This window comes from Chiloscyllium punctatum, chromosome X (assembly GCF_047496795.1).
Source record: "Chiloscyllium punctatum isolate Juve2018m chromosome X, sChiPun1.3, whole genome shotgun sequence".
Taxonomy (NCBI): Eukaryota; Metazoa; Chordata; class Chondrichthyes; order Orectolobiformes; family Hemiscylliidae; genus Chiloscyllium; species Chiloscyllium punctatum.
Window position 1 is genome coordinate 31,457,085 of NC_092791.1, and position 23,621 is coordinate 31,480,705.

At 43.7% G+C, this 23,621-nt stretch overlaps 1 protein-coding gene across 2 annotated transcripts; it reads left to right on the top strand.

The window, feature by feature from the left end:
• Positions 1 to 874: 874 nt before the first annotated feature.
• On the top strand, positions 875 to 23,457 carry cyp27b1 (cytochrome P450, family 27, subfamily B, polypeptide 1). 2 transcript variants are annotated; one of them, XM_072567366.1, is made up of 10 exons: positions 875 to 895; positions 984 to 1,134; positions 2,769 to 2,959; positions 5,913 to 6,109; positions 17,407 to 17,607; positions 19,319 to 19,482; positions 19,944 to 20,110; positions 20,683 to 20,764; positions 21,959 to 22,156; positions 22,549 to 23,457. In XM_072567366.1, exons 2-10 carry the CDS (start codon positions 997 to 999, stop codon positions 22,660 to 22,662), a joined length of 1,452 nt encoding a protein of 483 aa, XP_072423467.1. In that variant the 5' UTR covers positions 875 to 895; positions 984 to 996; the 3' UTR covers positions 22,663 to 23,457. The 2 variants fall into 2 exon arrangements, with proteins under 2 accessions (XP_072423467.1, XP_072423466.1); XM_072567365.1 differs by lacking the exon at positions 875 to 895 and having other exon boundaries at positions 943 to 1,134.
• The last annotated feature ends 164 nt before the right edge of the window (positions 23,458 to 23,621 follow it).

Consider the following 23,621-nt stretch of genomic DNA (forward strand, 5'->3'; position numbering starts at 1 on the left):
TCCTCTAATGATCCAGCTCACATCTTTCCTTGTCTGCCTTATGATCGATTCCAGAATTAAAGCTGTTATTCTACTTTGCGATTTCTTGAAATTCGACCAGCTTAACGCTTCTTTCTGCCTTTACAGTCACGAATATGGTTGGACTCTTAATTTAGTCGCAGGGAAGGCCAGGTCCCCATCAGACTAGCGAGCATCTGGCCAAATATCTGCATTATGGCAGTCTGGAATGGTGTCCGACAGTTTTCCCTCTTTGACACACTAATTTCCCAATTCAGTTGCTCCGGTAATGGTTCATGGTCAACGCTTGGTCATGTTTTCACGGTTACAAAGTCTGGCGAAGTCGAAAACTCTCGATGAACTGGCTAGAAGTTTAACACAGAGCTAACAAGCTTCATGATGCATATTGAGGGTCAAGCAGCGTAACATCATTTTAGATTTGTGAGTCCTGCTTGTTGCTTTGCCAACTCCGAAAGGTTAGCACACTTTCCGTTCACACCTTCTCCCCATAACTTGTGAAAACTCCTTTCGGGTGCTATTTGTTTTCAAGTTAGGAAATCTTTTATTCTTAAATTTAAAATAAACGAAATTGTACACATCTCATGTTTTCTTTTTCCTCTGGTATTTTGTCTCTTATATACATTTCCTTGATCCCAATCGCTTTGTACACAGGTCTCAATCACTACTTCACCCTGAAATTGGGATTGTCCTTTTAAATAGCTGGCAAAAGCATCCGATCGACCAAACTTGTTTGTCACTCCTGATTGGTTGGTTGGGTCATTTATATCCATCTCGATCTCCTACTGGTCATATACTCTGTCAGTCAAGGACGTTTTCCCGCCTCCAAGCTTGGTTGAGCAGTCAGTGCTGTAGCCATATAAAGAGCATCTGAATGAAGGTGAGGAGGATTGCACTGCTTTATTTCCAGAACGATTACAAATGTCATTGGTCCTAAAGATGGTCAACCGATTCCCTGTGTATTGCAGATACGTTTCCGAAATGATGAAATCGGCCTTGTCCAAGAAACAAGAGACAGAGAGCTTGAGAACTATGTCTGAGATGCCGGGTCCTAGTGCTGTGCGGTTTGCACATGATCTGTTTTTCAAGAAAGGACTGGCCAGGTTACATGAGCTACAGGTATGAAATTCTGCAATAAGTCATTTGAAAATCTGGAATCTAATTGTAGTGCCAGCACTGAATAGTCATACTATGAACATTGGAATTTCATAGAATCCTTACAATGCGGAAGCAGGCCATTTGGCCCATCGAGTCCATACCAACCTCTGAAGAGCATCTCACCCAGGCCCAATCCCTTATCCTTTTCCTGTAACCCTGCATTTCCCATGGCTAATCCATCCAGCCTGCAACTACCTGGACACTATGGGCAATTTAGCACAGCCAAACCACCTAACCTGCACACTTGTGTAAAGGATGAGAATTCCTGTATATGATTTCCTTTTAAAAAGTTAAATAGAGGCAGAAATTTAATATTAGTAATCTTAGCAAACTTTACAGTGCATTTAAAAATGTTTTTCTTCATTATCATCTGCTGTTTTAATAATGGTACAATTTTTGAAGTAAAATATGTTTGAATATCAATCATTACAGTCCATTGTCATTTACTTTCCAAAAATAATCAAAAGAAACTGAATTTACATGTCATTCTGTGCAGGGGAGATTCCAACTTCCCCTCCTCTTTCCTCAACGGAGGATTCTACCCACTGTTGTTAACAGGGCCCTCAGCCTTGTCTGCTCCAGTTTGCACACTTTGCCCTCACTCCTTCTCCTCCTCCAGAATAATGGTAGGATTCCCCTTGTTCTCACTTCCCCACCCCCTCAACTTGAGCATGAACACGTCCTCCACTTTGATTACACCTATTTCTCATGAACAAGTGTCTTGTTTGCATGGATTTGCTCTCAGAATAGCAATCTATTTTCTGCTATTAACATCTAGCATTAATATCTATTCCCCACCTATGTTGCTCCTCTACTATTATTAACACTTTGTTTGCCTCTTGTTCTGGCCACTGAGTGGAACACTGTGTTCCATTTGTTCCTCCTCTCCTTTTCTCAACAGAATAAAAGGAAACACAATTTTCCAGCTCCTTCCAGTTCTGGAAATGAGTCATATCAGACTCATAATATTAACTCTGATTCTCTAACCCCAGATGCTGCCAGACCTGCTGAGTTTCTCCAGCATACAGTCATTGAGTTGAACAGCAGGGAAACAGACCCTTCGGTCCAACTCATCCAGACCAACCAGATATCCTAAATTAATCTCGTCCCATTTGCCAGCATTTGGCCCACATCCCTCTAAACCCTTCCTATTTACCCATCCAGATGCCTTTTAAATGTTGTGATTATACCAGCCTCCACAACTTCCTCTGGCAGCTCAATCCATACACACACCACCTTCTGCATGAAAAAGGCGCCCCTTAGATCCCTTTTATGGCTTTCCCCTCTCACCTTAAACCTACGCCCTCTAGTTTTGGACACCCCTGCCCTGGGGAAAAAGACCTATTCACCCTATCAATGCCCCTCGTGATTTTATAAACCTCTATAAGGTCACCCCTCAGCCGCCAATGCTCCAGGAAAAAAACTTCATTATATTTCAGATCTCCAGCATCCACAGTATTTTGCTTTTAAAAATATTAATATTTGATACTTCCATCAATGCCCCTTGACCTGCTGACTCTCATTGAACTGGGATCTGAAGGGTGAAAGGATTATATTGCCAATGTCTTCACCTGCTTTATGTTTTTGCTTGTTAGCTGGAGGGGAAGGCAAAGTATGGCCCTGTGTGGAAGGCACATTTCGGGCCTATCCTGACAGTACATATTGCAGATCCATCATTAATCGAACAAGTCTTGCGGCAGGAAGGGACCCTTCCAATCCGTTCTGATTTATCATCTTGGAAAGATTACAGACAATATAGAGGACATGCTTATGGGCTCCTCACAGCGTGAGTAGAACCAAATCAACTCTGAGGTTACAGCAGGCGCAAACGAAACTTGTGTGTGTAGTTTTCTTGTGAAACAGCCATCAAATGCAACTGTTAGCTGGAGAATGTGACTTTTCAACTACTTGGATGAGACATTAAATAGAACAATAACAACTATTAATTATATAGTGTTTTAATTTAACATCTCAGGTTGCTTCACAGAAGTATGTTTCATTGGTTCAGATTTCCTGGCACAATTTGAAGAACAAGAAGGAATTTTCATGGTATCCTGGCCAACATTCCATATTGAACAGACATCACTGCTTATCCTTCTGTGTTGTGGGATCTTGCTGTGCATAAATGACTGCCACATTGACCTACATGATAGTCACTATAGTTTAAATGCAAATGATGGTAGGAAGACATTGCTCGCCATTGATCAAAGCTGATTGACTTCAACATAGGAACATGAGGAAGCCAATTTGACCCTTTAAATCTTGACTGTACAACACTGAGAGTGTAAGAGCTACTGAAATAATAATCTCTTGATCAATCAAAACCAAGGTTCACTGGCTCCCACACATCTACAGTACTTAGTCCTTGGGAAAGGAATACTGCGGAATACATGGGTGATAGTGATCATATAGAGTCACTACGGCTGCTGATTCCTGGCCAGTCCTGCAGATTTTTAACACTTCCATGGATCTATTGACAATCACATGACCCAGAGACAGTTGGTGATTTTCTTCCTTAGTCGTGATTAATTTGTGTGTTGCTTTCAGTCCTTTGCCAAAAGCTTTATGGTAAAAACAGAAGCACAATGGATGCAGTTATAGGCAAAAAGAATGAATAACTCGCATGCCTGCTGATTCTGCCCCTCAGTCGATAGGTTTAAGGGCCGAATAATAAGGCTTCCAAATTGAGCTCTGCACTTGCAGCATAGCTCCAAAATACAGGTTCCACTTCCCTCAACAGGAAAAATCAGCAATCACTTTATAAAAGATTAATTTGCAGGATGAAAACATTGCTGGGTGGGACAGCATTTATTGCTCATTACTAATTGCTTTCAAGAACATGATCGTTAACTAGGAGAAAGTGAGGACTGCAGACGCTGGAGATCAGAGCTGAAAATGTGTTGCTGGAAAAGCGCAGCAGGGCAGGCAGCATCCAAGGAGCAGGAGAATCGACGTTTTGGGCATGAGCCCTTCTTCAGTTAACTGCCTTATTGAACTGCTGTAGTCCATGGGATGTCATACTGTGAGAGAAGGCGTTCCAGGATTTTGACCCAGTGACACTGAAGGAATAGTGATATATTTCCAAGTCAGGATGATGTGTCGCATTAGGAGGGGAATTTGCAGATATTGGTGTTCCCATGCATCTGCTGCTTTTGTTTTCGATTGTGGAGGTAGTGGGTTTGAAAGACAGTGTCAAAAAAGCCTTGGTGAGTTGCAGCAGTACATCTTCCAGGTGATACACACTGCTGCTATTGAGCGTCGGTGATGGAGGGAGTGAATATTTGTGGATGTGGTCCAATCAAGGGGGCTGCTTTGTCACGTGTTAAGCTTCTTGAGAGTGCTGTTGGAGCTACACCCATCTATGCAAGTGGGAGGTATTCCGTCATGCTCATGACCTGCACCTTGTAGATAGTGGACATGCTTTTGGGGAATCAGGTGGTGAAAAGACTGATTGTAGACAAGCGAGAAAAAAGCCACCACCTGTGGTGAAGGCCAGACCAGGGATCACAAATATGAGATCGTCATGAATAAATATTGGGGGAATCCAAGAGAAATGTCTTTTCCTAGACAGTGATAGGAATGTCAAAATTGCTGTCATAAGAAATAATTGAACTGAATTGCACAGCTGCATTTAAGGTGAAGGTGGCTAATTGTATAAGGGAGAAAGGAATAGAGGATGGGCAAGTTTTACATCAGGATTTTAACTTGACATCAAACTTTGTTTTACTGCTGTCATCACCAGATAAATGTTGGGTTAGTATCAAAGACATTTTTTCCACAGAGGCTGTCAGTTGTACAGATATTTTCTAAGCACCTGTTCAGAGATATTATTACCCACCTTTTGAGCAGGCGGTACTTTAACCCGGAAGTCCTGGTCCAGAGGTAAGGACACTGCCACTGCACCACAAGAACCCCATATTAGTTGTATATTGAATGCTTTATCATAAGGGATAGACCTGCAGGATAAATGACCAATTAACCAACCTCACTCTTCCAACAGGGAGCAGTGCTCAACTTGGGAAGAGATCAGATCATTGATAACACTTGTTATTGTCCCACCTCCAATGCCTGCTCCCTTTGCATGTAACCCAGCATCAGTTAATTTGCCTTTTACATGCGACATTGAACCAAAATCCAACTGACCCTCGCAGGAAGGTTAATAAAATCCCACGGCCCCCATTTTCAAGAACAGCAGGGGAATTCTCCTCAGTATCCTGGCCAACATGTATCCTTCAACCATCATCACTAAATTAGATGATTTGATCATTATCACACTGCTGTTTGTGAGAGTTACTTGGATGCAAATTAGTTACAAGCTGTCTTCCATAACAACAGCAACTTCAAAAATACTTAACTGACTGTAAAGCATGCCTGGAGGTTGTGAGAGGGAATGTAAAAAAATGCAGTTCTTTTCCTTTCCTATTTTAATACCACTTCAAAGTGAATTAGATAAGTATTTGAAAGGAAGAACATAAAAACAATGCAGTGGAAGAGCAGGGAAAAAGGAATTAGATTAGACAGGCTCATTTGAAAAGTTAGCATTAGCACAGGTGGAATGAGTCAAATGGCCTCTCTCCTGTTGACCTGACTCTATCAAACTGTCAGTGATCTCTTACCCTGCAAAAGATAGTGATAGTTAATGTATATAAAGACACTTTGAGACCTTCTGACCTTGTGAACAGTGAGTTGTTTGGGCATTGCTGTTAATTCTGCGGTGTTAAGGGCTTTCTTTCTTGCAGGGAAGGAGAGGAGTGGCAGAGACTCCGCAGCATGCTCAGCAAACACCTGTTGAAACCAAAGGAAGTGGAGGCATACGGTGGTGTCCTTAATGAAGTCGTCACTGACCTGATCCACAGGCTCCGGCACCAACAGACCAAGAATGACCAGGTCCTGGTGAAGGATCTGGCAGAAGAGTTTTACAAGTTTGGATTAGAAGGTCAGGCTACTTATAGAAAGAGGGGGAAAAGGACAAAAGGGTGGAAATCACTGAATCCCTAGTGTGGAAGCAGGCCATTCAGCCCATCAAATCTACAGTGCCCCTACAAACAGCATCCCACCCTACATATTCCATGGCCAATCCACCTAACTTGCACATCTTTGAACTGTGGGAGGAAACCAGAGCTCCTGACAGAATCCCATGCAGATATAGGGAGAATGTGTAAACTCTACACAGTCTTCCAGAGCTGAAATTGAACCTGGGTCCCTGGCGCTGTGAGGCAGCAGTGTTAACCACCAAGTCACCGTGCCGCTCAATCCTCTCAATAGACCCATATGTCCTTTTACACCCATTAATATGGTTCTCAATTAATTCACTGGAGAATACATCTGGACAGAGTAGAAAACAGCAATGCTCCCAATCCTGTGGGCTTTCCATCAGCTGTTACGTTATCATTTCCTCTGACAGAAACTCCTGTTCATTTGACAATAACTAGGTGTTCTAGTCATACAGTCATAGAGATGTACAGCATGGAAACAGACCCTTCGGTCCAACCTGTCCATGCCAACCAGATATCCCAACCCAATCTAGTCCCACCTGCCAGCACCCGGCCCATATCCCTCCAAACCCTTCCTATTCATATATCCATCCAAATGCCTCTTAAATGTTGCAAATGTACCAGCCTCCATCACTTCCTCTGGCAGCTCATTCCATACACGTACCACCCTCTGTGTGAAAATGTTGCCCCTTAGGTCTCTTTTATGTCTTTACCCTCTCACCCTAAACCTATGCCCTCTAGTTCTGGACTCCCCGACCCCAGGGAAAAGACTTTGCCTATTTACCCTATCCATGCCCCTCATAATTTTGTAAACCTCTATAAGGTCACCCCTCAGCCTCCGACACTCCAGGGAAAACAGCCCCAGCCTGTTCAGCCTCTCCCTATAGCTCAAATCCTCCAACCCTGGCAACATCCTTGTAAATCTTTTCTGAACACTTTCAAGTTTCACAACATCTTTCCGATAGGAAGGAGACCAGAATTGTACGCAATATTCCAACAGTGGCCTAATCAATGTCCTGTACAACTGCAACATGACATCCCAACTCCTGTACTCAATATTCTGATCTGACCAATAAAGGAAAGCATACCAAATCCTGCCTTCACTATCCTATCTACCTGCAACTCCACTTTCAAGGAGCTATGAACCTGCACTCCAAGGTCTCTTTGTTTAGCAACACTCCCTGGAACCTCACCATTAAGTGTGTAAGTCCTGCTAAGATTTGCTTTCCCAAAATGCAGCACCTCGCATTTATCTGAATTAAACTCCATTTGCCATTTCTCAGCCCATTGGTCGGTCTATCTGGTAAAGGTTCTTGTAATCTGAGGTAACCCTCTTCGCTGTCCACTACACTTCCAATTTTGGTGTCATCTGCAAACTTACTAACTGTACCTCTTATGCTCACATCCAAATCATTTATGTATATGACAAAAAGTAGAGGACCCAGCACCGATCCTTAGGCACTCCACTGGTCACAGGACCCCAGTCTGAAAAGCAACCCTCCACCACCACCCTCTGTCTTCTACCTTTGAGCCAGTTCTGTATCCAAATGGCTAGTTCTCCCTGCATTCCATGAGATCTAACCTTGCTAATCAGTCTCCCATAGGGAACCTTGTCGAACACCTTACTGAAGTCCATATAGATCACATCTACTGCTCTGCCCTCATCAATCCTCTTTGTTACTTCCTCAAAAAACTCAATCAAGTTTGTGAGACATGATTTCCCATGCACAAAACCATGTTGATTATCCCTAATCAGTCCTTGTCAATGAACTACATCTTAGGAATTGTAGGAAAACAAGGATCGGTGCTGGGTCCTCTACTTTTTGTCATTTACATAAATGCTGTACATCTCTATGACTCTAATCACACCTCTTGTACCTGAACTAACATTACTGAAACTGATCATCTGGTCATTATCATGTAAAATATTTTTAAGCAAGCAGAAAGGCAGCGAATGATGGAGAATAGGTAGAAAGAAAAAAAGGGAAGTTTTATTGGACAGCGGAAAGTCAAAACATTAAATGACAAGGGACGATGGTGAGAGGCAAAATGGGGTGATAGTGAATGAAGTAAATTGACAAAAGTTTGGGATGAAGATGGTATAAATTACATGAGCAGAATCATCAATGGCACCTAACAAATAGAGGCAGAGGTGATGATCTTATTATGGAGTCCCAAAAGCATTAAAGTGCCTGAGAGATGAGAAGGCAGAGGTTAAACAATGTACAACACAGAGACTTGGCAGCATTAAAAGATACACAGTATCTCTGTACATGTGAAGAGTATAGTGAATAAAGCAAATGAACTGAGAGCATGCATAACATGATATCACATAATGGAACCTGCATAAAAGAGGCAATAATGGCTGCTCAAATCCCTGGATTTAGAGTTTTCAGACAGGATAGAGAACGGGGATACAAAAGGTGAGCTGTAAAATTTTCGATTAAAGAATTAATTCCAGATGAATGAAGGGTTGATATATTAAATGAAACATCAAATGAGGCTGTGTGGGTTGAGTTCAGAAACACAAAAAGGGCACATGCTGTTAGATGTGTACTATAGGCTCCCAAATACTAGGGGAGAGTTAGAACAGCAAATATGTGTCACCCCTCCCACTGCCATGTTCTCCACGATGTCCGCCCCCACCAATGCCACTCACCTGCATTCTGCTGACCCGCCCCCCACAGATCCCACTGTCACCATCCCTGCCCCCCAGAACCCTGAGGGGAACACCACCCCTGCTCATGACTCTACCCCCATTCCCCCTACCACCACACCCACTCGTTACAGGCTCCGCCCCCACTCCCAGCTCCACACCTACACCAGGTCCTAGCTCCCAGCCCTGCCGAGTTTTCACCATTCCCCCTGACCTCCCCCTCACTGAGGACAAACGATCAGTCCTCAGCAAAGGCCTCACCTTTATCCCCCTCCATCCACGCATCAATGAATTTAATACACAGCGTGACATAGAACACTTTTTCTGCCGTGTCCGCCTCTGTGCTTACTTTTACAGTCAGGACTCCCGCCCACCTTCCGAGGACCCCTTTGCCCGCCTCCAACACACTGCATCCACCTGGACACCCCGCGCTGGCCTATTACCTCCCCTCGATCTCTTCATTTCCAACTGCCGCTGAGATATTAACTGCCTCAACTTGTCTACCCCACCCCCACTCCAACCCCTCTCCCTCACAACGCGCAGCCCTCCACTCCCTCTGCTCCAGTCCCAACCTCACCATCAAGCCAGCAGATAAAGGGGGTGCAGCGGTAGTTTAGTGCATTGACCTCAACACCGCGGAAGCCAGACGCCAACTCGAAGACACCTCCTCCTACTGCCCTCTCGACCATGACCCCACCCCCCATCACCAAACCGTCAACTCCCAGACCACACAGAACCTCATCTCCTCAGGAGATCTCCCACCCACAGCTTCCAACCTCATTGTCTGGGAACCCCGCACTGTCCGATTCTACCTCCTTCCCAAGATCCACAAGCCTGACCACCCTGGCCGACCCATTGTCTCAGCATGCTCCTGCCCCACCGAACTCATCTCCATGTACCTCGACACTGTCCTATCCCCCCCCCGGTCCAGGAACTCCCCACATACATTTGAGACACCACCCACGCCCTCCACCTCCTCCAAGACTTCCGTTTCCCCAGCCCCCAACGCCTTATCTTCACCATGGATAACCAATCCCTGTACACCTCCATCCGCCATGACCAGGACGTCCAAGCACTCCGTTTCTTCCTCTCCCAACATCCCCAACAGTACCCTTCCACTGACACTCTCATTCGTTTGGCTGAACTGGTCCTCACCCTTAACAATTTCTCCTTCGAATCCTCCCACTTCCTCCAGTCCAAAGGGGCACCCATATGGGCCCCAGCTATGCCTGTCACTTTGTTGGCTACGTAGAACAGTCCATCTTCCATAGCTACACTGGCACCACTCCCCACCTCTTCCACCGCTACATTGATGACTGCATTGGTACCACCTCGTGCTCCCGCGAGGAGGTTGAGCAAGTCATCAACTCCACCAACACATTCCACCCTGACCTTAAATTTACCTGGACTATCTCTGATACCTCGCTCCCCTTCCTGGACCTCTCCATCTCCATTAATGATGACCGACTTGACACTGACATTTTTTACAAACCCACCGACTCCCACAGCTACCTGGATTACACCTCTTCCCACCCTATCTCTTGCAAAAATGCCATCCCGTATTCCCAATTCCTCCGCCTCTGCCGTATCTGCTCCCAGGAGGACCATTTTCACCACAGAACACATCAGATGGCCTCCTTCTTTAGAGACCGCAATTTATCTTGCCACGTGGTTAAAGATGCCCTCCAACGCATCTCGCCCACATCCCACACCTCCGCCCTCCAACCCCACCCCTCCAACCGTAACAAGGACAGAGCACCCCCTGGTGCTCACCTTCCACCCTACCAACCTTCGCATCAATCACATCATCCGACGACATTTCTACCACCTCCAAACAGACCCCACCACCAGGGATATATTTCCCTCCCCACCCATTTCCGCTTTGCTCAAAGACCGTTCCCTCAGTGACTACCTGGTCAGGTCCTCGCCCCCCTACAACCCACCCTCCCACCTTGGCACCCGCCTTCCACATCCATCAAAGTTTTACCTGCACATCCACCAATATCATTTATTGTATCTGTTGCTCTCAATGCGGTCTCCTCTACATTGGGGAAACTGGATGCCTCGTAGCAGAGTGCTTTAGGGAACATCTCTGGGACACCCGCACCAATCAACCCCACCGCACTGTGGCCCAACATTTCAACTCCCCCTCCCACTCTGCCGAGGACATGGAGGTCCTGGGCCTCCTCCACCGCTACTCCCTCACCACCTAACGCCTGAGGAAGAACGCCTCATCTTTTGCCTCGGAACACTTCAACCCCACGGCATCAATGTGGATTTCACCAGTTTCCTCATTTCCTCTTCCCCCACCTCACCCCAGCTCCAACCTTCCAGCTCAGCACTGTCCCCATGACTTGTCCTACCTGCCAATCTCCCTTCCCACCTATCCGCTCCACCCTCCTCTCTGACCTATCACATTCATCCCCACCCCCATTCACCTATTGTACTCTATACTACTTTCTCCCCACCCCCACCCCCCTCTCATTTATCTCTCCACTCTGCAGGCACCCTGCCTCTATTCCTGATGAAGGGCTTTTGCCTGATACGTCGATTTTCCTGCTCTTCGGATGCTGCCTGACCTGCTGTGCTTTTCCAGCACCACTCTAATCTAGACTCTGGATTGCAGCATCTGAATTCCTTGTTTCTACCAAATATGTAGGTAAGGCAGAAGTGGGGACTGCAGATGCTGGAGATTAGAGTGGTGTTGGAAAAGCACAGCAGAGCAGGCAGCATCTGAGGAGCAGGAAAAATCGACGTTTCGGACAAAAGCCCTTCATCAGGAAAGTTCATCAGAAAATTATGTTGGTAATTTGAGTGTAAAAAACAGTCGGGCAATAATAGTGTGGAACTTTAACTACCAAAATATCAACTGGGATATGAACAGCATGAAATGCACAGAGGGGACAAAATACTTCAACCGCATTCAAGAGATTTTTTGTTTAGTCAGCATGTAATAAAGCCCAATGAGAGAGGTCACAATTTTAAATCTAGTGTTAGGAAACTAAGTTGGCCAAGTGGTTGAAGTAGCAGTGGGTGACCATAATGCAGTTGGATCGAGCATCATTATGGAGAGGGACAGAGATGGAGCAGCAGTAAAAGTTCTAAATTGGGGGAAGACAAATTTTACAAAGCTGAGATGATCAGCGAAAAGTGGACTGATTACAACTATTTGAAGGAGAGTCAGTCGCAAATCAGTGGGACGCATTTATAAGCAAGATTTTTTGGGTACAGTGTAGACATGTCCCCACAAACAAAAAGGGTAGTACAGCCAAATCTGGAACCCTCGGTCATCTGGAATCGTGCAGGGTAAGGTAAAGGAGACAAATAGAGCTTAAGACAACATCAAATAAAGTAATGCTGAAGGAAGCTTAGTAAGTATTGAAAGTACTGGTGGGAAATGAAAAAGGAAATTAGGAAAGCAATGATACGAAAAAAAAGGCTGTTAAAATTAAGGACAACCCAAAGATGTTTGATCAGTACATGATGAGCAATGGAACAACTAAGGAAAGGGTTGACCGTATCAGAGATGTATATGGTAACTTGTGCATAGCTGCAGAAGATGTGGGGAGGGTTCTAAATGAGTATTTTGTCTCTGTCTTCACAAAGGAGAGGGATGATACAGAAAATCTAGTTAAAGAGGAGGGGTGTGAAATATTGGATAAAATAAGCACAATGAAAAGTACTAAAAGATCTGACCTCCTTAAAGATGGATAAATCACCAGGACCAGATAAATTCAATCCTGAACTGTTTATTGGAAGCCAGGGAGAAAATAGCAGATGCTTTGAAAATCATTTTCCAATCTTCATCGTATACAGGTGAGGCAGCAAAGGAGTGGTGGCTTGTAAATATTGTACCAGTATTCAAAAGGCTTATGAGGTTTATGCCAAATACTTGTAGGCCTGTCAGTCTGATGTGAGTAGTGGGCAAATTACTAGAATCAATATTGAGAGAAAGGATTAACTGTTACCTTGAAGGTGTGGATTGATCAGCGATAGTCAGCATGAATTTAAGGGAAGGTCATGTCTTACTAACTTAATTGAATTTTTTGAGACAGCAACAAGGAGGATTGATGAGGGTAGTGTGATGGATGCTGTCTGTATGGAATTTAGTAAGGCATTTGACAAATTCCTGCCTTGCGCCCTGTTCAGAGAAATTAAAGCCCATGGGATACAGGGAAAATGGCAAGTTGGATTCAAAATTAGCTCAGTGACAGGAAACAAAGGACACAGTCAACAGCTATTTTTGTGAATGATAAGTGTTTTTCAGTCATGTTTCATAGGGATCAGTGCTGGGTCCCTTGCTGATTGTGATGTGTGTTCGTGATTAAGACTTAAATGTGGGAGGCATGATTGGGAAATTTGTAGACAATACAAGTTGGCTGGGTAGTTGATAGTAGTCGAGAAGATCGCTGTCAATTGCAGAAAGATATCAATAGTTGAGTGTGAGGAAAAGTGGCAAATGATATTCAATCCAGAGAAGTGTGAGTTAATGCATTAGGGGAGATACACAAAGGAAAGGAATACATAATAAACAGGTAGGTATTGAGAGGGCTAAAGGAATTGGCAGGCCAGGTAAATAAAGTGGTAAAGAAGGCATGTTGGATGTTTTCCTGCACTGGGCAAGGTATCAAATATAACAGCAGGGATGTAATGCTGGAGTATTATAAAACACTGGTTAGGCCACAACTGGAGTTTTGTGAACAGTTCTGGAAGGTTATTATTGCTCTGGAGAGAGTGCAGAGGAGATTTACAAGAAAGTCGCCTGGTTTTGAAAATTGTAGGTATGAAGAAAGATTAGAGAGGTGAGGTTTGTTTTTCTTAGAAGAGTAGGCTGAGGAGTGGCTTAAAATGTACAAAATAATGAGGGGCTTGGATACATTGAACAGGGAAGACCTGTTTCTCCTAGCAGAGAGGTCAATTGCCATGGAATACAGATTTACAATGATTGGTAAAAGAATTAGTAGGACACAAGGAAAAACATTTTCACCCAGAGCATGGTCACTGTCTCAAATTTGCTAGTCTGGTGGTTGAGGCAAAAAGTCAGTTAGATTCTGCTCATTTAAAAGGAACCGGGATCTGCACCTGAAATGCTGTAACCAGCTAGGCTAAAGACCAGGGGCTGAAAAGTTTGATTAGGATGGGCAGCTAGTTTATTCAGCTGGCATAGATGCTGACTGAATAGCCTCTTTCTGTGCTATAACTTTTCTATTGTTCTTCGGTTTACTGAAATAGTGATGGAGAACAAGGACACGGAGGTCAGCATGGGTGTGGGATAAAACATTAATTTGTTGAAATGTTGAGTTGGCCTGTGGACCCAAGAATTAATGGGCTGAAGCAGCAGGGAACAGCTCAGGAAATTCACATTCCTGAAAGTGGAACAAAATACAAAGGCCTTCTCTCAGTTGTGGCTAAGTTCAGGTCCCAGGATGAACAGAATAATGTTTTAAACATATCAGCCCCAAATAATAGAGTCATAGAGATGCACAGCACGGAAACCGACCCTTCGGTCCTACCCGTCCATGCCGACCCAGATATCCCAACCCAATCTAGTCCCACCTGCCAGCACTCGGCCCATATCCCTCCAAACCCTTCCTATTCATATACCCATCCAGATGCCTTTTAAATGTTACAATTGTACCAGCCTTCACCACTTCCTCTGGCAGCTCATTCTATACACACACCACCCTCTGTGTGAAAACGTTGCCCCGTAGGTCTCTTTTATATCTGTCCCCTCTCACCCTAAACCTATGCCCTCTAGTTCTAGACTCCCCCATCCCAGAGAAAAGACTTTGTCTATTTATCCTATCCATGCCCCTCATGATTTTGTAAACCTCTATAAGGTCACCCCTCAGCCTCAGACGCTCCAGGCACAACAGCCCCAGCCTGTTCAGCCTCTCCCTGTAGCTCAAATCCTCCAACCCTGGTAACATCCTTGTAAATCTTTTGTGAACCCTTTCAAGTTTCACAACATCTTTCCGATAGGAAGGAGACCAGAATTGCACACAATATTCCAACAGTGGCCTAACCAATGTCCTGTACAGCCACAACATGACCTCTCATCTCATGTACTCAATACTCTGACCAATAAAGGAAAGCATACTTTCTCGACGGAGCAGGTAACGGCTGCCTGATGGTGTTTATTTTAAGTCGCGGTATAGTCCAGTTATTGTTTTTTTTAACGGTTAAAATTTAAAGTTTTTTTTAAGTGCCTAGCAGACCCGGAAGCTGGTGTTGCGCTAGCTTACCTGGGAAGGTTTTTTTTTCTCTATAAAAGCGTGCAGTCCTTGGTTGGTAGGATTAGGGAAAACCCTAAGGCTTTCTATAGGTATGTTAGGAATAAAAGGATGGCTAGGGTAGGTATCGGTCCAGTCAAGGATAGTAGTGGGAAGTTGTGCGTGGAGGCAGAGGAGATTGGAGAGACACTAAATCAATACTTTTCGTCAGTATTTACTCAGGAACAGGACATTGTTGCTGATGTGAATATTGAGTCACAAGTGATTAGAATGGATGGCTTGAGGTATGTAGGGAAGAGGTCCAGGGAATACTGGAAAGGGTGAAAATAAATAAGTCCCCTGGGCCTGATGGCATTTATCCTAGGATCCTATGGGAGGCAAGGGAGGAGATAGCGGAGCCATTGGCCTTGATTTTTATGTCGTCGTTGTCTACAGGAATAGTGCCAGAAGACTGGAGGGTAGCAAATGTGGTCCCCTTGTTCAAGAAGGGGAGTAGGGACAGCCCTAGTAACTATAGGCCAGTGAGTCTCACTTCTGTTGTGGGCAAAGTCTTAGAGAGAATTGTAAGGGATAGGATTTATGAACATCTGGATAGGAATAATGTGATCAAGGATAGTCAGCATGGTTTTGTGAAGGGCAGGTCATGCCTCACAAACCTTATTGAGTTCTTCGAGAAGGTGACCAAGGAAGTGGACGAGGGTATAGCAGTAGATGTGGTGTATATGGATTTTAGCAAGGCGTTCGATAAGGTACCCCATGGTAGGCTACTGCAAAAAATACGGAGGTATGGCATTGAGGGTGAGTTGGAGATTTGGATTAGGAATTGGCTGGCTGGAAGGAGACAGAGGGTAGTAGTTGATGGTAAAGGTTCATCTTGGAGTGCAGTTATTAGCGGTGTTCCACAAGGATCTGTTTTATAAATGACCTGGAGGAGGGGCTTGAAGGCTGGGTGAGCAAGTTTGCGGATGATACAAAAGTCGGTGGAGTGGTGGACAGCGAAGAAGGATGTGGCAGGTTACAGCGGGATATAGATAAGTTGCAGAGCTGGGCAGAAAGGTGGCAAATGGAGTTCAATGTAGCTAAGTGTGAAGTCATTCACTTTGGTAGGAGTAATAAGAAGATGGATTACTGGGCTAATGGTAGGCTACTTGGTAGTGTCGATGAGCAGAGGGATCTTGGTGTCCATGTACACAGATCTCTGAAAGTTGCCACCCAGGTAAATAGTGCTGTGAAGAAGGCATATGGCGTACTGGGCTTTATTGGTAGAGGAATTGAGTTCCGGAGTCCTGAGGTCATGTTGCAGTTGTATCAGACTCTGGTGCGGCCTTATCTGGAGTATTGTGTACAGTTCTGGTCGCCATACTATAGGAAGGATGTGGAGGCACTGGAACAGGTGCAGAGGAGGTTTACCAGGATGTTGCCTGGCATGGTAGGAAGATTGTATGAGGAAAGGCTGAGGCACTTGGGGCTGTTCTCATTGGAGAAAAGAAGGTTTAGGGGCAATTTGATAGAGGTGTACAAGATGATTAGGGGTTTAGATAGGGTTGACAATGAGGACCTTTTTCCGCGTATGGAGTCAGCTGTTACTAGGGGACACAGCTTTAAATTAAGGGGAGGTTGGTATAGGACAGATGTTAGGGGTAGATTCTTTACTCAGCGGGTTGTGAGTTCATGGAATGCCCTGCCAGTATCAGTGGTGGACTCTCCCTCTTTATGATCATTTAAGCGGGCATTGGATAAGCATATGGAGGTTATTGGGCTAGTGTAGGTTAGGTAGGCTTCAGTCGGCGCAACATCGAGGGCCAAAGGGCCTGTACTGCGCTGTATTTTTCTATGTTCTATGTTCTATACCAAACGCCTTATTCACTATCCTATCTACCTGTGACTCCACTTTCAAGGAGCTACGGACCTACGCTCCAAGGTCTCTTGTTCAGCAACCTCCCAGGACCTTACCATTAAGTATATAAGTCCTGCTAAGATTTGCTTTTCCAAAATGCAGCACCTCACATTTATCTAAATTAAGTCTGCAGTAGTGAGTAGAGTGGGTTCTTTTTTGATTATATGTTTTATTGAGATATATCCCTTGATTAAACTTAAAATATAAGCCATAACTATTAATTTAGCAGTGTTTTGTAGAGGAATAAGACAGTGCTATTTTCTGGGTCTGTAGATTGTGAAGGAGCAAAAATGGCCTTTAGTACAGTGATATGCTCTTCTTGTCAGATGTGGGAGTTTTGGGAGAGCTTACAGGTTACTGAGGATTATATCTACAATAAAATAATATTGAGATTACGAGCTAGTTTTTAACTTTCAAAGTAGTAATCTCTGTTCAATTTTGCTACTTTTTCAGGTATCTCTTCAGTGCTGTTTGAGACACGGATTGGCTGCCTCAAGTCTGATGTTCCCATGGAAACAGAAGATTTTATCCAGTCGATTAACACCATGTTTCAAATGACACTCCTCACCATGGCGATGCCAAAGTTTCTACGTAAAATCTACCCAAAACCCTGGTGCAAATTCATTGCCTGCTGGGATTACATGTTTTCTTTTGGTAATTTAAGATGTTTTGTTGAGGTAGCAATGGAGTTGGTACACAGTTCAACTGGAGATGAGGAAGCAGGCAAGGATGTAGGAGGGACGTTGATCGTGCTTCAACACAAGCATCAGACTGAAAAATTAACTCACATTAAATTCGGTCAGTACTTGAAAAGAGAGAATATAAAAGGAATAAGTGAAAGGGTAAGGAAACTGCCTGTTTTAAAGCTAACACCATTTTGAATCCAGTGCCTATCATTCGCTGCCCAACTAAAAATAAAAACCTACCTCAGTGTCTGTGTCCTGTTTTTATACATCTAAATGGCTCCAGTGGCAGCCTGGCAGGCTCCCATAGCTCAGGGTGATGGTGCCCTTGACAGTCTTGGCAGACAGGTACTCATAATGGAAGCAGCATGTGGTCTGTGGCATGACCCAGTGATCGTTTCCTGTTCTTTTTTAAAAGAAAAAGTCCCTGCAAGCACTGTCTCCAAAGTAACTGGAAGTAGAAAGTCTCGGACTGTGTCACGTGTTACAGATGGTTGGGAGTCTCTGATGCTGCCTAATCAGGGGAACCCCTCAATTACTTTTCCTCCTCCAGTGAATGTGAATACAGTATGAAAGCTATAATTAGCTCTTTACAATTGGGAGTGGGAAGGGGTCAGTTAGCAAGAGCATAGTGCGAAATAACGCCAAAAGCATGGGTTCAATCCTTTTATCAGCTGAGAAAGTTCTTGAAGCCTGCCTCCTTGTCTTAACCGGGAGTGATGTTATTGGCACAAACTTTGATTTACCAAGCCTTGGGCAATGAAGATGTTAGATAGAGTGAGAGAGAAAAAGGGCAGGGGAGGTCATGTCAGTTCCATAGCAGCAGGCACAAAGGAAAATGGTGAAGCAGAGTAATAAACATACAATTTACACTAGAGGAGATTACAAAAGCTCAGTGTTTTAAAAAAAAAACTCATCTCCCTCCCCCAAGATCTTTTACCAATCACCTGAAAACCAAGCAAAATCTGGTGCTAATATGCTGGTGTTGGGTTTCCTGGTCCTGTTATTCCCTCCGAATGAGATTAGAAGGTCCTATGCTTTTTTTCATGTGAGAAGGGATTAGGTTTGAAAATAACACCACTCTGCTATACCAAAATCAGACACTTCCTCTGGAAGGGTTTACGTACAATTCCACTTATGGAGTCACAGAGTTACCCAGCACAGAAACAGATCCTTCGGGCCAACCAGTCCATGCTGAATATAACCCCACTCCAACACTGGCACGTCCAAGTCATGCTGAACATAATCCTAAATTGAACTAGTCCCACCTGGCTGCTCCTGGTCCATATCCCTCCAAACCTTTCCTATTCGTGTATGCATCCAAATGTCTTTTAGACATTGTAATTGTACCCGCATCCACCACTTCCTCAGGAAGTTCATTCCACATTCGACTCACCTCTATGTAAAAAAAAAATTGCCCCTTATGTCTCCTTTAAATCTCTCTTCTCACCTCTCTTCTCACCTTAAATATGTGCCCCCTAGTCTTGAAATACCCCATTTTAAGGAAAAAGACAACTACCATCAACTGTATCTGTACCTCTCATTGCTCGAACATTAGATTGTGCCAGGAGCAGCGTTGTGTTCCTCCGGGTTGCTCTTCCAGTAGAGATTCACTGGTCAGTGCTAGTTCGATAAAGTGCTGTTCTCCATAGCCTTATCCACATGTTGCAACTATTTTGCAGCTAAAGGACACATAGACCGAAGGATGGCTGAAATTCAACAGAAAGTAGCGAAAAGGGAGCCAATTGAGGGGAAATACCTGACCTACTTTCTGTCCTCACAGAATCTCCCCAAGAAAGCTATTTATGGCAATGTCACAGAATTGTTACTCGCTGGTGTAGACACGGTAAGTGCTTATCAATATTCGTTCTTGTGGTGTTCAAACTCTGTAAAACTCATCAGGGGTAATTTTATCAGAGCTCACCAACTGGGAACCTGCTGGATTGGATGAAATGCTCATTGTCCACCTGAACAAATATTATTCTGTCAATGTCAGTGATGGCAGGTTATTCCACTACAGAAATATCACACCCAAATCCTGTCCTCTGCCAATCATTTGAGCGAGGTGGGGGGGGGGGGGGGGTGGAGAGATTGGTAAATAGTTTCTTATGTAAGCCTAAGGATATTTAGCACATTTCTAATACTATTTGAGAACTAAAAGCAGACACTGAGAGTTGATATTCTTACCTGCATCATTCATTGCTACACTAGATGGTTCATCTTCCTTTCAGCACCAGTTTCACATTACTTCATATTCCCTCCCTCTCTCTCTCTCTCTCTCTTCCTCTCTCTCTGTCTTTCCTGTAGATTTCCAGCACAATGTCATGGACACTATATGAGTTGTCCAGGCACCCAGATGTTCAGACAGACCTACTCCAAGAAATCAAAGAGATAGTTGGAGATAAGCCCATCCCCTCAGCCAATGATGTGGCAAAGATGTCCCTCATGAAAGCTGTTGTGAAGGAAGTACTAAGGTGAGGTTAAAGAATACATTTTGTTACCTTGTCAATGTGGGTGTCTCCTTGATATGGTTCATCCTCTGTCTGGCATTTCTACTGTTGCACCCAAGAATTTGTGTCTGCACAAATTCTGATCTGAAAACCAAATGCAAACTTTTTTATTTTCCTTTAATGAAGGAATGGCAACTTATCAAAAATTAATGGCAGTCAGCACCCAATGGGAAACAATGAAAGCTCATTTACCTTTCATCTGGAGAGAATGAGCTTGTATTTGTTGGGAGCTTTTGAGAAATGTTACTACCTTTTGGCATGGCCCGTATGGGCAGTGGGCAAATGGCAATCAGGGCACTGTCCTGAGGTTGGAGCAGAGGTGCATCAATGGTGTAGATAAAGGGAACTGTTCTTCAAGTGAGCAGTGCCTGATGCCAACACTGGTCAAAAGCAGATCAAGTATTCAACTCATGCGCAGACATCCATCATAAGAAGCAAAACACACAGGTGAGAAAAATAGCCAATGACATCAGGACTACATGAGGGAATTCTGACTAAACCATGCATGTAATGTGTTATTTTTCCACCTTTTTTAGGCTTTATCCTGTAATCCCAGGTAACGCTCGTGTGATTCCAGATAAAGATATCCAAATTGGAGAATATATTATTCCCAAAAACGTAAGCAGCATAGAGATTTGTAAGATTTGTTTTATAATCCAGAGGGTAAAGGGAGTCCCATCTGCCAAAGCACTGGAATTTCCTCCCTAAACCCTGGAATTTCCTCCCAAAACTTTTCCCTCCCTCTCTCTATTGGATTTATTAGCAATTAGGTTACATTTTATGCCCAATTTGATTTGGACTCTCCCAATCAAGTGAAAACATTTCAGTATCTACCCTACTAATCTCTTTCATAATCTTAAATGTAATAATTGTTTACTTATCAAATCCCTTTAAGATCTCAATGATGACATGAAATAGTGCAGTAAATCGTCACTTAATTTTGTTGCACCATTCCTAAAAACTGCAATAACGTCAAGTGAATCAGATTTTACCAATGTAAAAGTTGCAGTTAAGTCCTATAGGACCTTTCTCGTCAGAAAAAAAAACAAAGTGAAAGTTGAAATAAATTCTTGAATTCCTAAATTCGTAAATGAAGTAACTTTTAAAAAAAAATAAGTCTTAAAATACAAAAAAAGCTCATTTTTTTCTATTTGCATCCCATTACCAATTTACCCACCTGCCCCTCCTGCTCTTGACTTCTCTCTCCCACCTGCCAATCTTCCAGATCACTGCTTCCCTCTCCTGAACCCTTGCTGTGAGTGAGGGCTTAAGATAGGGGTGTAGAGATGGAGGAAGGGAATGAGAGGGACTGTCAGTAGGAGAGAGATGAAATGTGGAAGACAGCCAGGGAGTAGGAGAGCCTGGTCTAAAATGGCACTTATTACATTATGTAATCCTACATTTGACCTTGTGTAAAACAACACTGAAGCAGCAGTCCTGATATGAAGCATACTCATCGTATTGGTGAGGTGAAAGCAGACCAACACAGAATAAGGCAGCTTAAAATGAGGACTGTCTGTATAAAATAGCAAATTAAATGAGATTTCACAAGTAATTCTTATACTGAGCAGCAAATTCAACCATAGCCAACACCTTTAGGTTGCAGGTTCATTTTTAAAAAGTCTTTCACAAGCATCCAACAAAGTTTTGTTCTTTCACGGATCTTGAAGATGTGACCCACCACTTGTGTCTATTTGAGGTATACAGCATGGAAATACTGCTGCACACTTGTGGTGGCCATGTGTTTTGACAGGTGATCATTGTTCTGACGGTGCCTTGATGATTCTGAATGGTCTTCACTCTTTGAAACAGACTCTGATTACGCTGTGCCACTATGCAACCTCACGAGATAAGGAGGTTTTCCCCAATCCTGACTGCTTTCAGCCCAAACGATGGCTTCACAAGGATCAGAGTTTTCATCCCTATGCATCCATCCCATTTGGATTTGGGAAGAGGAGCTGCATTGGAAGAAGAATTGCAGAGTTAGAGATCTACCTAGCACTGGCTCGAGTAAGTTGGAGAATTTAGGCTTTGCTGGGCACAGTAGAAAATGGGTTTATTGTTTTCTGGCCATGATACTTAATAGTTGCAAGTGGAATAGTTAATAGCACTAGCTGACTCAGTAGTATCTGTAAGATTTGCATTAGCTGCTAACTTGTTAAATTATTTCTAGATGATGGTTTTATCGATAACCCTCGGTGGTCATTCAGCTCCTTCAGCCTGCTCCACAACTCAGCTAGGTGATGGATGGTCTCGACCTAACTCAACTTGATTTACTTGCCTTTGCTCCATATTCCTTGCTTACCTAAAGAAAAAAATCACCAATCTCAGTCTTGGCATCTCCAATTATCTGCCAGCATTCACAATTTTTCATGGTGGTGCATTTTGTCTTCTTTTTTCAGATTCTAATCCACTTTGAGGTGAGACCAGAGTTTAAGGGTGGCATCGTAAAACCAATGACTCGAACTCTGCTGGTGCCAGAGCAGGAAATCAATCTACAATTTATTGACAGATGACCGTGTCCACAGGACGCTTTCATAGTTAAAACTAAGAAAAAAGACTTGCCAAATCAGATTATATCATTTAGCCACAATTTTTGATGGGGAATCATGAGTGGGCCACTGCCAGTCCAGTGGTGTAGAAGCTATTGCTGCTTGTTCAGTGCTGAACCCATGAATATGACCAGTGCAACCCTACAGCTGAGGCCACCAGGTCTAAATGCTCATGGTAATTGGAGAAAACACTGCATGTCATATATTCATTATTATCTTACCATGTCTTAGAAAAAGTTCAAGATGTTTCGCAATCAACTATGTTGAAATCTGGGGACCATTTCACTTGGAAGCCATCTTTGGAAAGACAAAACTCTCAAACTTCAAAAAATATGCGACAATATTTTTGCCTGAGCTATGAAGGGCAGACCAGGTTGACAAGATTTTAGTTCACCTTACACGTTAGCTTTTATTATTGGGTTGCATTGGCAAGGGGATAAACTGATTTTTAAAAAAATATGCCCCTCTGGCTGGGTGGTGTGGCCCCCCACTTTCAGGGTAGTTGTACAAATAATTTAACTTGCGCTGAACACATTCCGCAATTGAAAATTATTGACCTAAAATAATGAAAGCAACAGTTTTAAAAATTAATCCCACCATATTGCTAGTAAATAGAACAACCTGAATTCAGGGACTTAGTAGTGGCTGGGGTGATGACCTTGAGAGGGCAGTGGTGGTAGACTATGGTTGCCGGAAATTTATTTGAAAACAGGAAGGTGAATAACACCACTGGATTTATTGAGTACAAATAGTTCTGGGGTGTAGGTTTGCTCGCTGAGCTGTAGGTTTGATATCCAGACGTTTCATTACCTGGCTAGGTAACATCATCAGTGGCGACCTCCAAGTGAAGCGAAGCTGTTGTCTCCTGCTTTCTATTTATATCTTTCTCCTGGATGGGGTTCCTGGGATTTGTGGTGATGTCA

Coding starts and splice junctions, on each gene's coding strand:
- cyp27b1 (XM_072567365.1), top strand. CDS start 955: ATGGTCAACCGATTCCCTGTGTATTGCAGATACGTTTCCGAAATGATG. Junction 1,135..2,768: donor CCAGGTTACATGAGCTACAG/GTATGAAATTCT, acceptor TTTGCTTGTTAG/CTGGAGGGGAAGGCAAAGTA. Junction 20,765..21,958: donor AATATATTATTCCCAAAAAC/GTAAGCAGCATA, acceptor TCTTTGAAACAG/ACTCTGATTACGCTGTGCCA.